An 18,920-nucleotide genomic window follows, 5' to 3' on the forward strand; every position below is an offset into this window, starting at 1 on the left:
TATATGCAAAATATTGTTAAAACAAATTACTCATATTAATAGTTTTGCCTTGTTAACTGCAATAATTACAACTGCAATGACATATCAACAATGAAGTCTCCTCTCTTACATTTTTTTCTTTTTCATGTTTTAAGCAATCAGGACCGAAAAGAAAGGTAAGCTTAATGAAATTAGAACATGGGTGTAGCAGTAAAATATCAGCTTATTTGCTTTGAATATTACCCTGAATTGGAGTTCATCGCTAAAGCTTACTATTTAATGACAGGAAACCGATTAATAGTACATTGCTATATTTTGGTATGTGGGTGATGTTTCAGTATAATTCTCAGTACATATGTTATTGCATGGATGGTTATATTATATTAATATTATATTATGTTTATACTGATGTCTCACTAGTGTTCTTTAAAAGTAAAATTTTCAGTGCCTTAATAGTAAGGTTACATACAGTTAAATCATCAGAATCTTTGTGCCAGGAGACATGAGTAAACTAAGACACGAGGAGCAGGAGATCAAGGACAGTAGGGGCTAAATATAAAAAGCAAGACGACCTGTCTGTATCCTGGAACTCACTATGTAGACTGGGTTAGATTTGCAGTATAATTTAGCATGCTCTGTAGACTGGACTGGGGGGGAGGGGCAACTTTTTCTTACAGAATAATTCTAGGTGAAGTATGTAAATGTTGCTATCATTTGAGTGTGGACTGAATTTGTTGCCAAGTATATATAGTAAGGGGGAAAATGGTAGCTTTAGAATAGAAAACAGGCAAAGGTTACCTTAGACAGAAGGCCAAGGTAGGCCAGTGTGGTGGTTTACAACCTGTAATCTCAGGACTTGAGAGGGAGGGAGGGAGGGAGGGAGGGAGGCTGAAGCAGTAGGATCCAAGTTGTGCAAGCTCAGTCTGGGCCGTGAGAGGGAGGAGTCACAGGGATAGGTGCTTGCCAATAAGCTTGACAAACTGAGTTTGATCTCTGGGATGCAGATGGAAACATTTTTATGTTAAGCTTGAGGAATATTTTTATGCCTGCTTTTGGGGGGTGGAGCTGGTTTGTTTTTTGTTTTTTTTTTTTTTTTTTTTTGAGACAGGTTTCCCCTGGTTGTCCTGGAACTCACTCTGTAGACCAGGCTGGTCTTGAACTCAGAAATCTGCCTGCCTCTGCCTCCCAAGTGCTGGGATTAAAGATGTGTGCCACCACCACCCAGCCATGGCTTCATTTTAGTATAATTTAAGAGCAGTTTATTTTTCTTGTGTTGAAAAGCATGCAGGAAGATTTGGAAAGAAAACATATATTGTAACATATTTTAGCATTGTGGGTATTACATGATCATCATGTATTCATTCTTATTAGCAGTGCATGGTAGAAAAGAGTGTCAAATAGTAAAGAGCATACATAGCTTACTGTACAGAATATACATTTTATTTTTCAGAGTGCTTATAACTTAATAGTTGTGGACTTCTTTTAACGATATTCAGCATTTCAAAATATTTACTTTGTCTGTTGCCCATATTTTAAAAAATGGGAGACAGAGAATTCCAGTGGCAGTATTGCTATATTTGCTTCTGGCTTCCTTATTGTATCTTTTTTGTATGAAACATGTATATTTTAAGTTTAGTATAGTTAGGAGCCCAGCATACTTTTTAAGGTTGATTTTCATGCTGGCCTTAACCTCACTGTGAAGCTGCAGCTGACTTTGAACTCCTGACCCTTGTGCCTTTCCAGCTGCTGGGATGACAGGCATGAGCCACAGGCATGTGCTGCCATGCTGAGCTAAAAGCTGGGGTTACAGGCATGTGCCACCATGATGAGCTAGATGCTGAAAATGAGGCCTTTAGAAAAATGGATTTTGAACATTTAAAATTGACTCACAATTTTATACACAGTATGAACTGATCTCTACCATTACCTTTTCTTCTTTCCCAGCCTCCTTTTCCTAACAGGGTTCTCCCTACCTCCTCTCTTCTCTCCCCTCCTCCCTCTTCCTCCCTTCCCTCTTCTTCTTCTATTCCCCCCACCCCCACTGACATGCGCAGCCCACTGCATTTAATTAGAATTGCTTGCATGAGCATAGGTGAGGGATTTTTTTATTTCAGCAAGGACAACTCACCACTTGCTACTACACTAAGATACACTGCTGGCCCTTCCCTCAGTAACCATTAACTGCTCCTGGCTCCTCAAGGAAAGAGGGAGCTCCATGAGTTCTTTCCCTCCCTCCCATGGTGGAATGTTGATAGGCCCATGCTTCTGCAGGTCTCATGTAGGGAAACTACACTACTGTGAGCTCATGAGTGCAAACTGCCCTCTTATGCCCAGAAAATAACATTTCACACCACTACTCCCCGTTCTCCAGCTCTTGCATTCTCCTACCACTTTCCCCAGTGTTTCCTAAGCCCGTGTATGTGAGCTAGAGTGAGTGTGCGTGGAGAGTGCTGCATGTTTAGAGCTGAACACTCAGCAGTCACTTATTCTTAACACTTTGGTCATTGGTGAGTCTCTGACGTCACTGTTATCTATTACAAGTAGAAACTTCTCTGGACAAGGCTGGGGCCGCACTGTCCTGTAGGTACATAGTGTGTATAAACATACTGACAAGGCAGGCTGATGGGATGTTTATGTGGCAGACCATCAGCAGTAGGCTACCTACCAGGACCTGTGACCTTCCCAGTCAAGAACTTTGACCCAGTCTATAGTACCAGTGTGAGTTCCCTCCTGTGCAGAGGACCTCAAACCTAACCAGCAAAGAGTTGGGTACCCCAGTAACTTCATCCACTGTTGCGCCAGTGGGTATGTTCTGCACGGCAGATTGGCATTATATATAGCTCATAGGGTTCATAGCAAGTGTCAGTGGTAATTTTCCTTCCTAGTTAGTACTTTCCTGCACGATGACAGCTAACTAGCAAGGCTACTAGCCCTCCTTTTTCTCTGGTACATTGTCTTTATATATCCCAGATTGGCTTAGAATTTTATGTAGTTGAAATGACCTTGACCTTTTTCTATGATTTATGATTATTAATAATTGTATGTATTATGCATTTTCCTCTGGTATGGGCACATGAGCTCAGGTATCTTTGAAGGTTGGAAGTATTGACTCTTCCAATTCTTCCAGTAACTGGAGCTGTAGGTGACTGTGTGCATGAGAACTTCTGCAAGAGAAGTTAAGATTTCATGTAACTGCTGAACCATCTCTAGTCCTAACCTTGAACTTCAACTTCTGGTCTTCCTGTCTCTATCTCTTGAGTGCTACATACATACATACATACATACATACATACATACATAATTACACACACACAAACAAACTATACAGTGCAGAGATCAAACTAAGGACTTTGTGCATGCTAGGCAAACTAGCATCCATCGAGCTAAATCTCCACCTCTCTTTTCTTCATCCCATTGCTACCACTACATGAAAGGCAGGTCTTTTTCCTACCCGTACAGTTTATGTCATCACAGATTTTTAAATCTTGGTAGAGTAAAAATTGTTCACATGTTCCTGATACTGCTCTAGTCATTGTTGCTGACACACTTTGCTGGGATTCAATTCTAAAATTGTCATTTTATAATTGTGGGGCTATGGACCAGCTAATTAATTTTATTGTCCCTCAGCTTTTCATCTATAAAAATGTTGATAATGTATAGCTTGCAAGGTTACCAAGAGAATATGGAGTTAATAGTAAACTTTTGAACATTGGTATGTAGCACATAGCATTCATTGTCTGCTCATTGCTCTTACAGATACCATCTCCTTTTAGTAATATTTTCTTTGTCATTCATATTTTGAGTGTTATGTGGAAATATTAAATCCTTGAAAGTATTCATTTGTGATTTATATAATCAATGAATTACGTTGCTCTTAACTGGATAGAAGCTACTGAACACTAGTGTGAACATTTATAAATAAATAATATAGCTTCTTTAATTTCCTGCTGATGTAAAATAAGTATTTGAATATACTTACCCAGGCTTGGAAAGTATCTGTTAGAACTCCTGAGTTAGTGCTGCTTTTTCTTTCTATGGTGATTTTCTCTCAATACTAGACACAACATGCTTGTTTTTTGTTTTTTTTGTTTGTTTGTTTGTTTTTTCTCAAAATTAGCATTTTAGATTTAAAGAAGTATACTATCTAGGACATTTACTTATTCAAGTTAGGTTTATTATATGGTCTATGTTGAACCAAGGGCAGTGGCTTATAATTGTACTTCCAGCATGAAGGCAGGAGGATTGCATGTTTGAAGGTAGACTGCGCTATATAATGAGACCCCTTCTAAAATAATGATAGCTAACTGTATATTGTTTGACAGAATAGTTTAATATGTTTAGACAAGTGTATAATATCCCATGACAAGATAAGAGCTAGACTTCACTTGTTCTATAATTCATGGATCTGTTTGATACATTTTTGTAATGATAGTCTTCAAGACTAGTTTTATTTAATATTCATTTTTTTGTCAATATTTATTTTATTCATTGATTATTTTTATATCTTTATTTTTATTTATTTATTTATTTATTTTTGGTATTCTGCTGGGTAATTTGTTCAAACTGATAGTATTTTTAATGTGAATGTCATAAATTGGTTAAAAGGCAGTTTCAAGAGAAAAGGTCTAAATTTTACATTGGAGGAATAAATACGTAGCTTCCAAAAAAAAAAACTGGCTAAAGGTAGTGTCTGGAGTACCAGCTACTCGAGGGACACTTGTATTAGGCAGTTTGAGACCATAAATGAGAAAAGTGAGGCACTTATCTAAAAAACAAAAAATTAAAGACTTCCTTGAAAAACCAATAATTTGAATGTATTTTATACAATCAATTTTTAACACGACAAACTATGGTTTCTCTGAATAAATGTATTTTAACTGTTCCTTAGACTTTTCGTTTTGAAAGCTTTATTTTCTATTTAAATGAAATCATAAACATTTCCTCTTGTAGGAAAGAATACCCACCTTATGTCCACAAAGCTGAAAACAGCCCTATAATGTTAAGTCATGGCCAAGGTGGAGGTGAGTATACAATTTTGTTTGTTAACCTATGAAGGGTTTTGAATTACTGCATGAGAAGTACAAAGAGAGAGAATATAGATACTAGCTTCAGAATACTCTGGGACCTACTAGAAATCATGTTGAAAACTGTTACTTTATAACAGATTTCATATTTTTTAAAAATTTTAACTGTGATCATATATTGTCAGGGTGGTTGTACAATTAGGTGAGTAGTTTAAAATCCCTGGATTATGTTATATTTTTGTTAAAGATTGAAGTATTAAATATTAGCTACAGCTGTAAAATAGTTTTATATTTAATAGTATCAGCTTTATATTAATGCACAAATAACATGTATCAAATGTATTTCACCAACAAATTGATTTTTCCTTATATAAAATAGTCATTTTATTTATTTTAATGGGTATATGGAATTGGATGCAATGGGCTCTGTGTGGTGGTCAGAAGACAACATTTTCCTTTCCCTTGTTGAGGTAGTCTGCCCCACTGTGTACTCCAGCGTACAGGCCACTCCCTCCCCTTGTCACCCCACCTTAGGAGTGAGTGCTGGGATTACAGATGCACACACTCCTTAGTTTTTCTTTTATATGCATCCTGGCATATAACTCCAGTGGCTGAGTTTATATGTGTCCTGGCATATAACTCCAGTGGCTGAGTTTATATGTGTCCTGGCATATAACTCCAGAGGCTGAGTTTATATGCGTCCTGGCATATAACTCCAGTGGCTGAGTTTATATGTGTCCTGGCATATAACTCCAGTGGTTGAGTTTGCACTGCAAGTGCTTTTACTCTCTGAGCCATCCAGCCAGCTCAGCATCATTTCTGTTTATTGTTCTGAGATCAAGGTTTCTCTGTTTCAGCTGTCTTTAATCTTTCTCCCTTAATCTCAGGGGTGGAAGAAATTGAAAGGCATATTTTGCTAAGCCCAATCTAGAATGGATTGTTTATTTGTTTATTAGATTGATTTTTGTTAATTTTAACTCTGTGTGTACATGTGTCTGTGTGAGGTGTATGCATTTGTACTGCTGCCCATAGAGGCAGGCAGCTTCATATCTTCCTAGAGCTATAGCTACAATATAAGGAAGTTGTGAGCTGTGTAACATGGGTGCTGGGCACTTAGTCTGGCCATCTGCACAGTCCTTATATAATAGCTTGCTTAACATGTGTCCTACTTGTTTACAGACAAGCCACATCTTGATGATTCTGCATGAGAAGTACATGTTATTTGTGCATTAATATAAAACTGATACTATTAAATATAAAACTATTTTAAAGCTGTAGCTAATCTTTAATTAATATTTCAATCTTTAACAAAAACATGGTGATTCCTAATTCCAAACTTTGGTACACATGCATTGAATATACCACTGTGATAAAAAATTTTCATCCTCAGTTCTAACTCATTATCTTGTATTATTCACTTTAAATTTGAATAATATACTTTGCAGTGCACAGTTACATTAATAAATTGAGTTTAGCAATAGTGACCACCTTCTTCAACATCCATTCTGTTACACATTCATTTTTTAATCGAACACTGACTCCATTCCACTTGCTATGTTAAATACATTATATTTGTTATGTAGTTATGTCCTATTTCTTGTGGAAGATTCCTCTAAGTTTAGATTTTATACCTATATTTTGTACAGAACAGCAAATAGTTCCAGAGAAGCACTGAATTACTTGCCCAGGCTTAACCCGGGTCAAAGTACAAAGTTAGGTTGATCTTCAAAGAAGAATGTGCAATGCTATTCTCATTTGATAAATGCGTTTCCGAGAAGCAGAGTGGACCCATATTGTAGATGCATTTAGCCAGTCTGTTAGAACACCTACAGTTTATTCAACAATATTCAGTAATATCCAACAATATTTATTCAGCTGGGCATTGTAGCACACACCTTATATCCCAGCACTCTGGAGGCAGAGGTAGGTAGATCTCAGTGAGTTTGGGGCCAGTCTGGGCCCCCTAATAAGTTCAGGCTATCCAAAGCTATATAGTAAGACCCTGTCTCAAACAAACAGTCAGACAAACAAAACACCACTGAATACTACTCACTAAGGAATTAGGAATAATCTTTGATTTTGTTTGTTTTTCACTTTGAAATAATTGTAGAGTATAATAATTAAAGTAGCAAAAGGAACACAATGGTTCCTATTTATTCTTCATTCTTGCTATACCTTTTTTATTCAGTACTTGTCAAAATGAAGATTAGTCTAAGGTGTTTGCTTATTTGTTCACTGTGTGTTGTTGTTTGCTTTTTGACACAGTTTCATTACATAGTCTAGGCCAGCATAGCACTCTGTATAGCTCAAGTTAGTTCAAACTATTGATCTTCTCCCTTAGCCTTCTGAATGATGGTATTTTTGGCACATGCCACCACAGGTCTGTCTCATTTTAAGATTATTTGCTAAGCTGTTGACCTTGTTCACAAGTAAACGTTTTTCATTGATGCCTTTTCCACATTGCAATCAGTTGTATTTTAGGTTTCTAGATCATTTCCATGAGTATGGGTGAGTTGCGTTTGTGACGCCCCATGGTTTGGGTTGGGCGGTTTGAAAGCTGAAGCTGCTCCTCTGCTGGTTTCTGACAGCGTTGACAGAAACAATGCGCCTTTCCCAGTGCATCAGATCAGGAATTACAAATGCCATGTGTTTGCTACGGCTGATGTTAGTCACAATCACTTTGTTACAGTCAGAGTAGTCGCTCCAGCCTTCATCACTGTAAAATTAGCATTTCCTTTGGTTCTCAGTAAAGGTCTTTGATAATTCTGAGGTACTGCAGAACTCCTGTTCGGCCTTAACTTTTCTCTCTGGGATTTAGCATCCGTTGGTGAGTGTTGAGGGGAGGGGTGTTGAACTTTTCGGACAGCCTCACATGGCTCAGCCTCAAACTGCCCGTGATCAATTCTGTTTACTCCCCTGGACTGCTGGGATTATAGGATTGCACCATCATCCATAGCTTCATTAGTGGGTCCTGATGAGCCTGTTCCTCATTCATGCAACAGTTGCTGATTTTTGTCTAATGGTAATTTTCTGTTTTTATTTATTTTGCATTATTAGCGGTACTTACAAATTGCAGGAAAATATTTAAATTATAAGCATTTTCGGGAGAGGTGTTTAAGAGTCTCAGATCCTAGAGTGGCTCTTGTCTTCTGTAGTGGTGGGTATCAGACCTAGAGCTTTGTGTATGCCACATAAGCACTCTACCAACTGAACTTCTTCAGCCCAAGCTGTACACATCATGAGAGGAATATAAAAGTTACATTGAGATGCTACCTCTTCTCTTTAGTTATATTAGAGGTAATGGAGCCCTCCATTGTGTTAAGCAGGTAGATCAATGCCTGGTTATAGGATACTAGCAGATTGGATAGAATGCTGCATGAAAATCACATTTAATTTTAGTATTTCCTTTGAAGACTGCAGACATGTTTCTATCATAGTTCCTGGAATATTTTTGCCTTTTAAAAAAAAAATCACTGTGATACTAACAAGGTGAGGGCAGTGGAAAAAAATATTTGAGTACTTATGTTAGACAACCTGAATTTGATCTCTCATATTCTTAAAGGTGGAAGGTGAGACTTCACTACAAGACTGCCCTCCATGTGTGCACCATGGTGTGTACATGCCTGTAGTCAAACATATTATACATGTTACCACCACCACCATCAAATGAATTTAAAATGTAAATAAAAATTAGGTTCCTGACATGTAAGATGATTTAGTTTTACATTTTTTATGTTTATTTATTAGTGTGTGTGTGTGTGTGTGTGTGTGTGTGTGTGTGTGTATAGCCCAAGTATTACATCCCATGTGCAAAGTCTAGAAGATAATCCACTTTGTGGATTGAACTTCTGAGTTCAATCTCATGAACTAAGTTAATGCTCATAAGCTATTAAGTGTAAATATTTTAGGTTTTGTTAATACACATTGGATTTGTTGTTGTTTGTTTTGTTTGGTAATAATTTAATTTTTTCAAGCACATAGAATAGCCCCTATATAATGATACGATAAGCTACCCATACCCCTCTGCTTTTCATTTTGCTCCTTAAGCTTCCTTTTCATTTTGTAATATTTCTCTGAAAGTTTAGAACTAGTTGGCATTATATGCTATTGTTGAATATATACATTTTAATTACATATTTCATACAATTATGTCTTAGGATTGCAATGACAGTCAACTGATAAATCACTGCTTAATTCACATGTACAAGGAAAGTATCCTTGCATATTCACTCAGTCCATTTTATGGTTACTTAAATCCTTAATATCACCTTTCTGTCTGTGTGCAGTGACCCTCCATAACTTTGTTTTTGTTTTGTTTTGGGGGGGGCGGGGGTTGAGACAGGGTTTCTCTATGTAGCCCTGACTGTCCTGGAACTCACTTTGTAGACCAGGCTGGCCTCGAACTCAGAAATCTGCCTGCCTCTGCCTCCCAAGTGCTGGTATTAAAGGCGTGCTCTACCACCGCCTGGCTGAGCTTCCATAACTTTGGAATTCACACCTACAGATTTCAGCCACAATGATCAATTATATTTGAAAAAGGAAAATTTCGTCTGTCAAAATTAGATCAGTCTTGACCATTTACCTTCTTGTTTGTTTTAATTTACTAAATGACACTGTAAAATAGCTACTTACATAGCTTTTATAGTATATTGGACAACATAAGCAATCTAGAAATGATTTAAAATATTGGCAGATGTGCACACAATAGAAGTTTAAGTGCTACATTTCTTACAGGTGACAGGCATTGCAAATTCTAGTCTTCAGGAATCTTGTAATTAGGCCCTTCTCATTCATATACAAAGTAGAAGACAGTATGCTCAATTTAAAATGTTATGCACACTGTTATATTTACTTGTATTTTAAATAGTATTTGTATGTAAGAAGCATTTGGCAGAAAATCTGAGTGGAGTAATACACATTTCCCCTTAAAATCTAGTGAAAATTTGTTTATGAGGAAAGGATTTTTCCTTTATGTGCTTAATTGAGTTTAATTAAAAAAAAAACTGTGTAGAGTCACAAGTCTTTAAACCCAGTACTTGGAGAGCAGAAGCAGATAGATTGCTGTGAGTTCAATGCCAGCCTGGTCTATTTAGTGAGTTCCAGGTCAAACAAGGCTATATAGTGAAACCCTGTCTCAAAATAAAATAAAACAAGTTGGAAGCAGCATGTTGACTAAAGGGACGGAGGGTTTTCTTTATAGCACACTTTGTGTTAGCTAGTCTGGTCTGTCCTGGCCTTTCAAGTACTCAGAATCCATATCCTGTTGAGGGTCGTGGTTTTAGACTATTTTGCTGTAAATTAATTTTACAAGTAAGTTGTTATATTCTAGACACCTGTGTTTATGTACTGTACTGGCTGGTTTTGTATCAAGTTGACACAGGCTGAGTTATCATAGAGAAAGGAGCTTCAGTTGGGGAAATGCCTCCCTGAGATCCAGCTGTGGGGCATTTTCTCAATTAGTGATCAAGAGGGGAGGTCTTCTTGTGGGTGGGACCATCTCTGAGCTGGTAGTCTTGGGTTCTATAAGAGAGCAGGCTGAGCAAGCCAGGGGAAGCAAGCCAGTAAAGAACATCCTTTCATGGCCTCTGCATCAGCTCCTGCTTCCTGACCTATTTGAGTTCCAGCCCTGACTTCCTTGGTGATAAACAGCAGTATGGAAGTGTAAGCTGAATAAACCCTTTCCTCCCCAACTTGCTTCTTGGTCATGATGCTTGTGCAGGAATAGAAACCCTGACCAAGACATGTACTGTCTGACTTTAAAAATGTTCTCTATGTTCTTTTATACAAAGAGTGGGATAGCATAGCTCTTAGTGATCATTTGTTTAGAGATTGCAAAGTAAAGTATCCCTCAAAAATCACTAACATTTGGATGCTGTAGACTGCTATTGTTTCAAGTGTAAAACCTCGATGGTGGTTTTTTGTTTTGTTTTGTTTTGTTTTGTTTGTCTTAAAGTCTTTTATGTCTTTGGCTGTAGGTTATGTCTTCAGGTTCTGAGTTTATTATGTCTATTGTAAAGTATAAGTCATTACAAGTGACTTAGAAATATCACCCCTTCCTCTAAATCCCTCTGCCTCTCTGCTCCTACCGCTACCTCCCGGCATTGGGATTAAAGGCCTGTGCCACATACCTCACTAATTTCATACTTAAATGCATCATACAGTTATGTCTTTGTTCAATAGTGTGATAAATCCTTGTCCAGTTTTGTCTTTTGTAATTTGAGGTGTTAGAAAAATATATGACTAAAACCTGATTTCTTACAGCATATTGGCAACAATAGAAAAATACAAACAAGTATTCTATTTTTAAATGAGTGCTAATAGAAGTACAGTTTGGGTGCCATGGAAACCGGATTGCTTACTTGACCATTCAGTTGGGTGGACTTTGCTTGTACAGAGAGGAGTATATGGAAGAAAATAGAAGAAAATACTCTGGGAAATGAACCTCTGTGGAATGAAATACAGAGTCCTGGCATGTCCAGGGTCCACATGAGGCTTTGCAGTCAGAAGAGCAAAGGAAGGTGGACACAGTGGTGTGTGGTTATGCTAGCATTTGGGATCCAACAGCAGAAGGAAGCCTACACTTTTAAGGCCAACCTGGACTCCATAGTGAGTTCATACCAACATGGTTAACATAGCTGGACTTCATCTCAAAAAATAGGAAAAAAGAGAATAAAATATTCAAGTAGAACTATTTAGCAAAGTTGAGAGTAGGTCAATAGAGCAGTTATGTTAAACATACAGTTATGATTAAAGTAAGTAAGTCTTTAAGTAATAAAGACAAATCTCTTATATTTCTAGGGGAAAAATAGATATCTAGACAACTACTACCACACAGCCCACACGAGCAGCCTAAGAGTTAGTTTAGTTTATTTTCTTCTAACCCTTTGTAAATGTTTGAGTTCCTATATTTTCTTATTTCTAATGTAAGAACAGGGCTAAGTTGGAGGGAAAGAGGCATGTGTGTGGTTTATTACAGTGTTTCTGTTACCTTACTGCTCAAGTAAGTAAAATGTTGCCCTACTAAGGAAGCAGTGGAAAGGCTGCTGAGAAGGGAAAACCAGGTAAGAGTAGCTCGGGCATTATTACTGCCTTCATCTTAAAGGTCTTGTTTTTGTCTTTTTACCTGTATTGCGTGTGTGTGCATGTACCCAAGTGAGCAACTTTCAGGAGATCCCTTCTATCATGTGGATCCTGAGAATCAACTTCATGTTGTCAGTGTTGTGGCAAGGACTTCTGCCTACTAGCCACCTGGTTCTTCTTTATCATACATACTATGCACTATCCCATTTTAACTAAAATTTAAACTTGAAAACATGGAATTTAATTCTTCTATAGCAAAGATCATGAGGAATTTATTAGATTTAAATTGAGTGCTTTTCATCCCCCACTTCCTTTAGACCATATAATGAAGAAAGCGGAAGAGTCAGAATCATATGTAGACCCTGAGATTAAGAGGAAAGTCCAGCAGAAGCGGCACTGTAGCACTTACCAGCTTTCTCCTTTGTCCCCTGCCTCAAAGAAGTGTTTGACCCTTTTAGAGGTAGGTAGAAACGTTGTTGCTCTTACTAATCACTTGGTAGTTCTATTACTGTTTTAACATCCATTTTGTGACTATATATGCATGAGAGTGTGTTCACGTGTCAGGTGGAGGTGTGTGGACAGCCGTTGGGACTTGGTTCCTTTACTCTGGATCCTCAGGAGCAGACTCAGGCCTTCAGGCTTGTAGGCTTTTCTTGCCCAGCCATCTCCCCAGCCATTCACATTGTCTTTACTGCTTATTACATTCATCATAGGACCCAAAGAAATTAAGAAAAGCTATTTAAGTAAATGTTTCTGACTTAAATAAACCATTTTCTACTTGTCCAAACTACAGAGTTTTTTTTTATATACAGAATTTATCAATGCATCCCTATAACAAAATTCAGATAATTGTAATCAGCCAAAAATTAAAGAGACAAAAGGTTGTTTTAAAAAATATGTGGTTTTATTTGGTTTTCTTTTGTTTTGAGTGACAGGTTCTTATTCAATACCAGCTGACCTGAAACTCAGCTAACGTCCAGTTCATGACAGTCCTCTAGCATTAGCTCTCAAGTTGTTGATTACAGGCATGAGGTATCATATGTAGCTATTAATTTTTTAAAAATTAGCATGGGAAAAAGAGAGCCCAGTTAGTACAGGCACTCGCCAAACAAGTCTGAGGAGCTGAACCAATATAGAGCCAAATGTGATAGTCCATATGTGTAATACTGTGGCTCCTAGGGTGAGATGGGAAGCAGAGACAGGAGGGTCTAGTGTCAAAAAGACACTTTGTCTCACAATAGAAGAAAGCAAGGATTGAAACTCAAGGTTGTCTCTGACCTGTTTCTATTCATTTCTCTTATTCTTCTCTTTTCAGGTCTCCTCTTTCTTCCCCCTCTCCCCAATTTCTTCCTCAACTCCTCTCTCTCCCTCGCTCCTGCTTCCCTGTTCCTTTCTTCCATTCATACTAAGTTACACACAAAGAAAAAAGGTTTCTTTTTGGTTTTGTTTTTAATTAAAAAAAAAAAAATCTACCAAAGTAGAGGAAAATCTGGTGTTTCCTTCTGGGCTCTACAGGAAACTACACTGACACATGCACAATACACCTTACAGGAAATACTGATTTTTTTTTTTTAATTTATTTATTATTATACATAAGTCACTGTAGCTGTCTTCAGACACACCAGAAGAGGGCGTCAGATCTCATTACGGGTGGTTGTGAGCCACCATGTGGTTGCTGGGATTTGAACTCAGGACCTTGGGAAGAGCAGTCAGTGCTCTTACCTGCTGAGCCATCTCTCCAGCCCCCAGGAAATACTGATTTTTAAACTTACTTTCTGTTCCACAAAATCCAGTTCTTTTATTTTTCTCCCCTCCTTTTTGTGAACCTAGGACGTTGGTTTGGCATGCCAAGCAGGTCCTGATCACTAAATGCCTTCATTCAGATTTTGTGTGAACAGTATTCATTAGTGGGTGAGGCTTCATTTCAGGGTCATATGTTGCATTTTATTTGCCACAACTCTTTAGACTATTTCCATGTGGAATAATAATAATCCCAGCAATTTCTTTTTTTTTTTGTTTCAAATTAGCTCTGGCTGCCCTGGAACTCACTTTGTAGACAAGGCTGGCCTTGAACTCATAGAGATCCACCTGCTTCTGCCTTCCCAGTGCTGGGATTAAAGGTGTGTGCCATTCCTTCCAGAGATTCCAGTCATTTCTTTCCTTTTTTCCCCTTTAGTTTTATATTACTTTAAAAAGGAAATTGTTTTATTTCTGTGGGTGCTAAGATGTGAATTCTGGGCCAGATAATTGAGTGTCAAGTACTGTCTCTTAGCCCATAGTTAGTTCTTTGCATCAGCATGAGCACATGGATTCTTCTTTTACTTGAGTTAGAGTCTTTAACTTTCATATATTTTGATGTTCAGATGATGCCTACTATTGTTTGCGACCATCTTTTCAAACTGTCCCTGCTGTTTTTCACACATCACCATCATTCTTCCAGGGCTTCATCACTTGGTGTAACAAAGTAATCTACATTTACTGTTTTGTGGGGGATTGGGGATTTTTGTTGTTGTTTCTGTTTTTGTTTTGTGTGTATGGTTTTCTGAGACAGGGTTTCACTGTGTAGCCCTGGCTGTCCTGCAACTCACTCTGTAGACCATGCTGGTCTTGAACTCACGAGATCCACTTGCCTTTGCCTCCTAAGTGCTGAGATTAAAGGTGTATTCCACCACTGCTGGGCATTTTGAGACTTTTAAAAGAAGCTTTTTTATGCTGATGTAAAAATACCAAAGTCTTTTCTTTTGTTCTTTTGGGACATAAGGTTTCTGAACAGCGTGAATATTGCCCAAAATGTGGAAAAGAAAGTCAGACCAAATGCCAAAGTTGTGGTATTGTTTTTCATAATGATTTGCAAAGAAATTGCCGACAAGCCGTAACTTTGAATGAACCTACTGGAGCATTGCTAAGAACATCAATTCATCAGAACTCTGGAGGACAGAAATCACAAAACACAGGACTAACAGCTAAGAAATTTTATGGGAACAGTGTGGATAAGATTCCAGTTGATATTTTGGTCACCTGTGATGATAGCAGACATAATTACATACAGACAAATGGGAAAGTCATTTTACCTGGAGGAAAAATACCTAAACTCACAAACCCAAAAGAGCGAAAGATGATCGTGTCAGATTTAAACGACCCAAGTAAGTATCTTCAAACTCCAAAACCCGTGGGTTCCAGCGGCCTCCTGCCTTTGCTCCCGAGCGTTGCTCAACTAGATTAGTGCTATTAATACTTAATAGCCAATATTTTTGTTGCATAGTTTTTAATGAGTATATATACAGTTTTAAGAGGCGTCTTTTTGTAGCACATACGCTTCATTTGGGGATTAAGTGATTAGAACTTGTGCATTTAGTTACAAAAGCAATAACTGACTTTGTTCCCATTCTGCTCATGTTAAAATAATAAATGAGAAAAACAGTAGCTTGGCCCCAGTCTTTTGCTCAAGTACTAGTTATTGTGGTTTTTTTTTTTTGTTTTGGTTTTGGTTTGGTTTTTGGTTTTTCGAGACAGGGTTTCTCTGTATAGCCTTGGCTGTCCTGGAACTCAACTCACTTTGTAGACCAGGCTGGCCTCGAACTCAGAAATCTGCCTGCATCTGCCTCCCGAGTGTATTGTGTATTTTTGTCTGTATCTCCTATCTAGACTTTGTGTGTGTTCTTGGTGAGTCAGCTAGCCTGGCTGGCCAGGGAGTTCCAGGGGTTATCCTGTCTCTTCCTTCCCTACGCTGGGGTTAGAAACTACCATGCCCAACTTTTTTATGTGGGTTCTGGGGATCAGATTCAGTTCTGGGTACTTTGCCAACCAAGCTGTCTCCTAGACCTTTGTTAGTAATTTGAGGAGATAACACAAATAGTGAATAATTATAGTTAAATACAGTATTTGAGACATAGAAAAAAATCAGTGGAAATTCATGGGCAGTTCAAGCTGTGTCAAAGTACACATCCGATTTAAAAGTTAATATGTACCAATCCCTGTAATAGAGTTTTATATATCCTGCTTTCTTTGCAACAATCCTGTGAAATAGATTTCATTGTAGTCTCTGATTTCATAGAGGAGAGAAATTGAATCAAATAACCAGCTTTGAAAATCATAGCAGGCCAGTATTTGTTGTGAAACTAGATAACAAAATCAGAGATAAGTGGATATTACTATAGTACTGGCCCTCCAGGGCGAGTACACTACTCCCTATTAAGTGAATATGTATGTGTGGGGTACTAGAAAGAAAACTGCTCCTATATGTTTGTGCATTATGCCTTCTTTACCCACCTCCCCTTTCTTAATGTTACTCACAGAAGAAATTCATGGGCACTGCATCACCAGAGTGTTGAGCTGAGAATTTACTCTCATACTGGTGTACTTTAAAGACTATATGTTAGTCCAGGATATTTTTAATGTTTTTTTGTTGTTTTTTTGAATGAAGCACAGTTTGAGGTTCTAGAATATAGCAGTGAGCAAAACATTGTCCCAACTCTTATAGTTGCAAATGACCTTTTACATCAAAGAGTGTTACAACATTGAAATCAATTAGTAACTGACTGTCTCTGTGCTTGCATTAGTTTAGATTGTTCAAGAAGTGATTTTTAAGCCAATACTTTATGACAAAACACAAAGAATATTGAAGGTAGAATAGATGACAGAAATTCTTCCTAGTGTTCCTGGAGTGAGGATTTGTGATTTTACTCAGTGCATTGTGGGCCATTCTAGGATTTGGTACAGGGGGCAATAAGATAGGTGTAGTAATGAGCCCAAGATCTACGATCAAATTGTCTTACAGTTGTCTTCTTCATGTTTATAAAGCAAGATTTTATTGAACATCAGATATTGGTACAGCTTCTTCTTAGGACCAGTTATAATTTCAGTGCTTCCCATTGTAAGGGAAAATTATTTGCCACATATTTTAAATATATGTTATTTTGAACATAAATGGGATATTTTCAAGCCTTAAATATTTTGTAACTCAGAAATAGACTTACAAATATTTCTATGAGTTACTGGTATAGCTGTGTAGATTAGTGGTGATTCTATCTATTGTGTTTTATTTTTTCTTTGGCAGTACTGGAGATTTGAACCCTGGGCCTCATACATGATAGGCAAGTGCTCTACTACTGAGCTGTATCCCCAATCCTGGTAGTGGTGACTGTAAAAGCTCTAAGGCTAAAGAGTTGATTTTATATTTGTTTAATATTTTTGAAAAGAATATGTATCATATGCTTTTTTAATTAAAATCTTATTCTTTTTATGAGATACACTGGATTTTATATATATATATATATATATATATATATATATATATATATATAATTTTTTTTTTTTGTGGAGTCAATTCTTGTATTCCAACTTTACATGGATTTCAGTGGTCTAACTCAGGCCACTGGGCTTGTACAGCAAGCAGTTTTACATGCTGGGCCATCTTATGAGTTCCTCTTTGATTTGCTTTTATTGATCTCATATGAAGAAGATCTAAGACTGTTTTGGTATACTTCCTAGTTAGTATTTTAACTGGCAAAAATGAAATATAAATATAAAATTTTTAGTGTAAATTTTGACTTTTCTGTATGATTTTAGTCATTTTGTCCAGTGATGATGATGACGACGACGACGATAGGACTAAGAGGAGAGAGAGCACATCCCCACAGCCTGCCGACTCAGCATGCTCCTCACCAGCACCATCTACGGGAAAAGTTGAAGCTGCACTAAATGCAGATGCCTGCAGAGCAGAGCAGGAACCCAGAAGCAGTCCAGCAGAGCCTGAGTTAAATACCATTGTCATACCACGAAAAGCAAGAATGAAGGACCAGGTACTTTCAGGTCAAGGTCTTTCCTTTGGGGTAGTACCTCTATTTTGGAAAAGTAATTTGTTAGTGACAGCAGGAGAAGATGGCTTATTTATTAATGCATGCTCAAATACTGTTACAAGGTTGTTCTAGACCATTAAACTATATACAAAAATAAATTACAATTTAACCAGAGGCTTGAGTATAAGAATCCAATAGGAAAAAAAAGCCAGTATTATTCTTAACAAAATGTTAGTACAGGATTTTTTTATCCGAGATGTCTGCAACCAGAAATGTTTTAAATTTTAGGGTTTGTTTGTTTGTTTGTTTTTTAATTTGGAGTGTTTGCATATATACAGTTGGGTATTTGGACCTAGGAACTAAGTATAAAAGGAAATTACTTATATTTGTCACATACAGTCTATGGATTATCTTAAGTTTTGTACAGCTTTTTTGGTTTACTTGCATTTTCATTCTTTTTGTAAAATTTCTTTTTTATATTTATTCATGTGTCTATGTGTGCAAACATGCACATGAGTACAGGTGCCAGCAGAGGCCACAGGCCTCCTTTGGAGTTGGAATTGCAAGCATTTGTGAGCCCTCTGATCTGGGTCCCAAGAACTGAGCTCAGGTCCTCTGGAAGAGCAGAATGTGCCCTTAACCAAGGAGCTGTCTGTTCCATACCTCTCTGGCATCTTTGCACATGTGTGTATATGTGTATATGTATTTCTTAGCAAACCCAGCAGGCTAAAAGTTATTTTAATTTCAGTATATGTGACCATACTATATAGTTATTTATATCTTACCATATTTTATAATTTGCTTTAAAATTTCAAAACATTCAGATGAGCAAAAGATATGTAAATAAAAAGATTCAGAAAGAGAGAGTTATAATAGAAATGACATACAATATTATAATAGATTAAATGTTATCAAAAGTGAGCAAATAGGGCTGGCTGTACAAGTACAGGTGCCTGCTGACAAGCTTAATCATCTAATTCAATATCTAGGACCTACATGATAGAAAGAAATAAAACAACTCTTACACATTGTCCTGTGA

At 37.3% G+C, this 18,920-nt stretch overlaps 1 protein-coding gene across 3 annotated transcripts in view; it reads left to right on the forward strand.

The window, feature by feature from the left end:
- Senp6 (SUMO specific peptidase 6) overlaps positions 1–18,920 on the forward strand; it is an 81,427-nt gene that overhangs the window by 33,056 nt on the left and 29,451 nt on the right. For 2 of the 3 annotated variants that reach the window (XM_021172244.3, XM_029481180.2), the window contains 5 exons: positions 135–155; positions 4,930–5,000; positions 12,401–12,543; positions 14,845–15,226; positions 17,652–17,884. In XM_021172244.3, the coding sequence (XP_021027903.1) occupies positions 135–155; positions 4,930–5,000; positions 12,401–12,543; positions 14,845–15,226; positions 17,652–17,884 (850 nt within the window). The remainder of the gene's footprint in view (positions 1–134; positions 156–4,929; positions 5,001–12,400; positions 12,544–14,844; positions 15,227–17,651; positions 17,885–18,920) is intronic. The other variant, XM_021172245.3, reaches the window with a different exon arrangement.

The sequence above is a fragment of the Mus caroli genome, unplaced genomic scaffold (assembly GCF_978045245.1).
Source record: "Mus caroli unplaced genomic scaffold, Mus_caroli_1 scaffold_11, whole genome shotgun sequence".
Classification (NCBI taxonomy): Eukaryota; Metazoa; Chordata; class Mammalia; order Rodentia; family Muridae; genus Mus; species Mus caroli.